This window comes from Trichechus manatus, unplaced genomic scaffold (genome assembly GCF_000243295.1).
Source record: "Trichechus manatus latirostris isolate Lorelei unplaced genomic scaffold, TriManLat1.0 scaffold00093, whole genome shotgun sequence".
Lineage (NCBI taxonomy): Eukaryota > Metazoa > Chordata > Mammalia > Sirenia > Trichechidae > Trichechus > Trichechus manatus.
The window spans coordinates 7,945,521-7,950,377 of NW_004444029.1; the positions used below are offsets into that span (position 1 = coordinate 7,945,521).

The following is a 4,857-nucleotide window of genomic DNA, read 5'->3' on the forward strand; positions in this document are numbered from 1 at the left end:
TGCCTGAAGTTGGTGAATTACTCCTTCTTCTTCTGGCTGCCCTTTTATCTGAGTAACAGCTTTGAGTGGAAGGAGGCTGAAGCTGACCAGCTGTCCATTTGGTACGATGTAGGAGGAATCATAGGTAGGCGGTGACACGTCTTCCTCCTTCTTGTGGAGTTAGTCTCTACTGGGTTATGAAATCTGGCATCATGTAAGGGTTTATTGCTTATTTCACAGCTGTTTCCCCTAAACTGTCCTCCCAGTCTACAGGCAAACTCTTAAAGGAAAAACAGACCCCTAGGAAGGGAGACCCAGCTCAGGCGGGCATGTGGTTTATAGGGCTCTTTTTCTCTGCCCTTTGGTGACGGAGCAGTTCCTTTGTTTCGGCCTCTCTAAATGTAACCTTTGTACATGTTCAGGGATACCTAAGCTTTAAAGCTAGTCGTGTGTCCAAGATCCATGTTAGAATGCGATGTGTTCCTTTTACCTACTGCCTGCCTTCTCTGCCACCCCCAGCCAGAGAGGAGAAATGATAGCTCCACGTGCAGACAGTCACATCCCAGAGGCAGGGATAATAGCTGGGATTTGTCTTTGTGCATGGTTTGCAATTGCTCCGTTGTAAGCAACAGATTTTAATGGTGACGTTTTGCTATAGCTGGACATGTAAAAATAGAAGTAAGAGACTTTTAAATAAGACAGTCTTACAGAGGTATTACCTACATGGCTACGGCAGACTCCTAATCTCCTTTCTGTGACTGTACATTTAGGATCATGGGAAGGCTAAACTGCCCTGAGCACATGAAAGCCAACAGCATATCCTTAGGTGGGATGCTTCCGTTACACTTGAACTTGACAGCCCTTCTCTTAGCTCCAGAGCCAAAGGCGAGGGTGCCACAAGGTGAGGCTGTGTCCTTTACAGTTAAAGCTGGCAGGCGTCTGCCGCCTGAGGTGCACCAGGGGTTTGTCATGTCTGAACGCGACACCGGAAGGGTTTACGTCACCTCTTTTCACACATGCTGCCCTCCTGGTTGTTACGAACCCGTGATTGCTACATTTAATTTTAGTGGCTATTGGCCAGTATTAATAGTCTGTGAGGCATGGCCCTTCGTGAATTATCTTTCAAAATAAAAAGCAGAAGAAGCAGGAAAATTGTTAACAGCTTGTTTTAGGAAGAGAAACAGTAAGGGCTAGTGGGAGGTTTTGGTGGTTTTTCCTTTGTCCATATTTTGGGGTCTGATTTGGGGTGCCCTGTCCCCATCAGCTATCATGGCGATGCAGCAGTCTGTCTTCCTGTAAGGAAGTTATGGAGGACGCTCTTCAGAGCCAGCCGTCTTTGGGGCTCAGCCGTGCTGGGGTCCTGACAGTGAGATCAGGGTGGGGCCAAGTGGCCCATGCTAATGGTGACTGTGCTGTGCCCTTCCTGCAGGTGGCACTCTGCAGGGCTTCATCTCTGACCTGCTACAGAAGAGAGCCCCCGTTTTAGCGCTGAGCCTGCTGCTGGCGACCGGGGCCCTCGGGGGATACAGTCGTGAGTATTCCTTTGCAATGAAGAAGTTTTCCTCATCTCTGAGATGGAGGACGTTCGCTGGGAGTCAGTGGTCTGCCTGGGGGGACCCTGGGGATGACTGCAGAGGCCTGCCGTGGTCCCTCTCATTGTCCCCTAAGTGCCGAGTGAAACACCCTCGTGTAGCTTTACGTGCGTTGGGGAGGAAGCTGGCATCTCCTCGGCTTTGTTGCCCGTTGAAGACTGGCTTGGGAGTGTGCGGACTTTGTCTGCGGGCAGGCTCCAGTGGGGCAGCATTGCAGCCAGTAAAACATTAAACGGGGAGACGGTTTCGATAGGAGAGAAGATGGCAGTTACTGGTTTGGTGTGTGCTCCTTAAGACGCTCTGCAGTGAGAGTGGCGTTTCTGTTTATCTTCCAGAAGCCTCTGTAGTGTGAGTGCCAGCAGCAGGCGGACACCTCAAATCAGAGGGGGAAGAGGCAGCAAGAGCCGTGGCTCTGCCGTCTCTGGGCGTGTCTTGCAAGGTCACAGACTCGCGTCTTTGTGGGCTGCTCTGCGGAGCTGGGGTACCAGGCTGTGATGTCACCGTGGCCTTTCTGCTCTTTCCTCACAGGCTCTCCCAACGATAAGTCCATTAACGCACTTCTGATGGCTGTCACAGGTATGGCGCGGCGCTCACTCTCCCTGTACCATTCCTCTGTGAATGTAGGGAAACAAACTCTTCTTTCTCACTTTAAGTAACACTAAGACCTCGGTTATAGAGAACTCATGTGGTAAATGGAGAGACTCCTTCTCTTCCAGGTTATGTTTCTCTGCTAGTATTGGACTCAGTCCTATTGTTGCAGAAGCAGGGATTTTCTGAAGTCTTGGTTTGCAGCGCCAGCTTCTGACATTTTAAGGAAGAAGTAAGCTCTGAGACACCTGGGAAAGGACTGGAGGGTTGAGGAGTCATTGCCGTCAAGAAAAGGAAGCACTGTCTGCCTTCTTTGTAGGTTTAATTGACCTGGAGAATGTCATTCTGGAAAAAAACGTGGTGATCCACCTTTGAGGTGTCTGTCTTGCCGTGCGTTTTGCCTTTTATCCTGTATTAGACTCTTCTCACACTGGGTCTTTATCAAGTCCTTTTATGATAGTCAGTGTGGGTAGCAACTTTTGTCACTGTGAAACAGAGGGATTGAATCCTAATTTTAGGATTTGGAGAGGCCTTCATCCTCTGGTCCGACTCCGTCACTTTACAGATGTGGAAACTAAGGCCCCGAGAAACGAACCAGTTTCCTCGAAGACCAAAGTGAAGCTGGAATCCCAGTCCTTGGCAGGTCTTTCTTACTGTACTCTTACCATCTGGGTCACAGTCGTGCTAGAAACTATGAATAATACTTAGTGTGTGTATGTGTAGGCTGAGCGCACTGACAGTTACACACGATGTATCCACGTGTATGCTCTTACACACGGTACACTCTCAACCCAGTAAACGCTGTTGATAAGACAGACCCTCTCCTCTGTGAGCAGAGCTGACGTGCGGCCAGGTGTGGGAAGAACACTCACTGCTCTGTCAGAAGGCTTCCAGTGCTTTTTTGACATACATGCACCTTTGTTCTGTTTTTAAGTTTTGGTTACCACAAGGACTTGCTAATTAGTTACATTCTCATTGCTGGGGGCACTGTCTCCAGAAACCAGAGGCAGACCAGTGCCCAGCACTCTGCACGCACACTTTTCTCCGTGAGGCGAGGCTCTGAGACGCCATGCCTCTGGCTGTCAACCTTTCCAAACAGCCTCTCCTGGCTTCCCCAGCTCCTTTGTCCCTCAGGTATTTTTCACCTGGTGATCCCAAGAAAAGCTGGCACCAGTGAGTTTATGTTAACGAGGGAGGAACCACCCAGAAAAGGAGGGTGAGAATGGTTGCCCAACTCTAAGAATGTAATCAGTGTCCCTAAATTGTACATGTAGAAACTGTTGAATTGGTGTATGTTTTGCTGTGTGTATTCTCAACAGCAACAACAAAATAAATAAAATTCAGGGTTAAAAAAGAAAAGCTGGCACCTACTTCACATAAAGCACGAGCGGTCAATGACACAGTCGCGGGGTGCTGTTAGACTTACTGTTTAAAAACCAGGTCCCATCCTGAAGAGTGCTAAGGAATGTCCTGGTTACTTTGTTTTTGGAACTCAGCTGTATCAGATATGCTTGAGATAGGGGGCTGTTGACCAGGGCTTGGTGATCTCTGAGTTCTGCAGAGTGTTGTGTTGGGTCCTTTTGGGTAGGCTGGTGTTGCGTGTTGCACGAGGGTGTGCTCTGGGATCAGTATGTGGGGTGGACATGTATACACTCAGAGTTGCTTCTGAAAGTGTCTGAGGAAGGCACCACATTGCAAACCAGCTCACCATCTTTCAGAAAGCCCAGTGGGGCTGGTTTTTCGCCTGTGCTGGAACTGATTGGTTTTTCTTCACTCGAGCACCAGGTGAAAGAGTTGGGTGCAGTTAGGGACCATGCTATTTAAAAATTAAGTGTTTTTAAACTCTCGATGATACTCAGGGTAGAGAGAGGCTCGTGCTGTGCAAGGCCCACGGAGCCGATTCCAGCAACGTGAGGGACAGATTCACGTCTGCCCATTGGTACTCCGTTCCTGGGATGACTCCCGGGCAGGCTGGCAGACGGAACCCCCTGCACCATTTACGTAACTTCCTTCTCCGCGCTTTCTCTTCCGGTACGTGGGTCGAGTGTAGGTAGTTAGCTCTCATCTGGTGCACCTCCACTGTGGTGGAATTTGACAAGCTCGTGCGGTTAGCTGTTAATGAACGCACACTTCAGTTAGAAGGGGCTGTGTGTCCACTGTGTTTTCTGTAGCTTTGGGTTCTAGTGAATATACTAGAACGTCACATAATTCAAGAAGGGATTTCAGAAATGTGAATGCTAACTACTTTGAAGATGACAGTATTGGGGAGAGTTTCCATTTCCGCTGATTATTTTTTCCTTTTTCTTTTTCTCTCCAACGTCTGGGTAAAGTATTGGGTTGCTAGTTTGCCTTATTCAATAGATTCCTAGTGGTGTTATGAATAATGTTTTACTAAGAGAGCGTTCTGTGTATGACCAGGATTTTTTATTGGCGGACCTTCTAACATGATCAGCTCTGCGATTTCTGCGGACCTGGGGCGCCAGGAGCTAATCCGAGGGAGCAGCGAGGCTTTGGCCACGGTCACAGGCATCGTTGATGGAACTGGGAGCGTCGGTGCCGCAGTGGGACAGGTGAGAGCGTGAGGGCGGGCTGGGTGAGGGTGCGGCGGGTGTGCCGGGTACGGGTAGGGTGGGGCAGGCCGGGTGCAGGTGCAGCGGGTGGGCCGGGTGCGGGCACGGTAGGCTGGGTGTGAGTGTGG

General features: G+C 49.7%; 1 protein-coding gene across 1 annotated transcript in view; it reads left to right on the forward strand.

The window, feature by feature from the left end:
- SLC37A3 (solute carrier family 37 member 3) overlaps positions 1-4,857 on the forward strand; it is a 29,162-nt gene that overhangs the window by 17,607 nt on the left and 6,698 nt on the right. Inside the window, exons 8-11 of the mRNA XM_012557294.2 lie at positions 1-124; positions 1,409-1,510; positions 2,100-2,147; positions 4,578-4,729. The exon at positions 1-124 is cut by the window's left edge and continues 3 nt beyond it. Coding sequence (XP_012412748.1) covers positions 1-124; positions 1,409-1,510; positions 2,100-2,147; positions 4,578-4,729 — 426 coding nt within the window. The remainder of the gene's footprint in view (positions 125-1,408; positions 1,511-2,099; positions 2,148-4,577; positions 4,730-4,857) is intronic.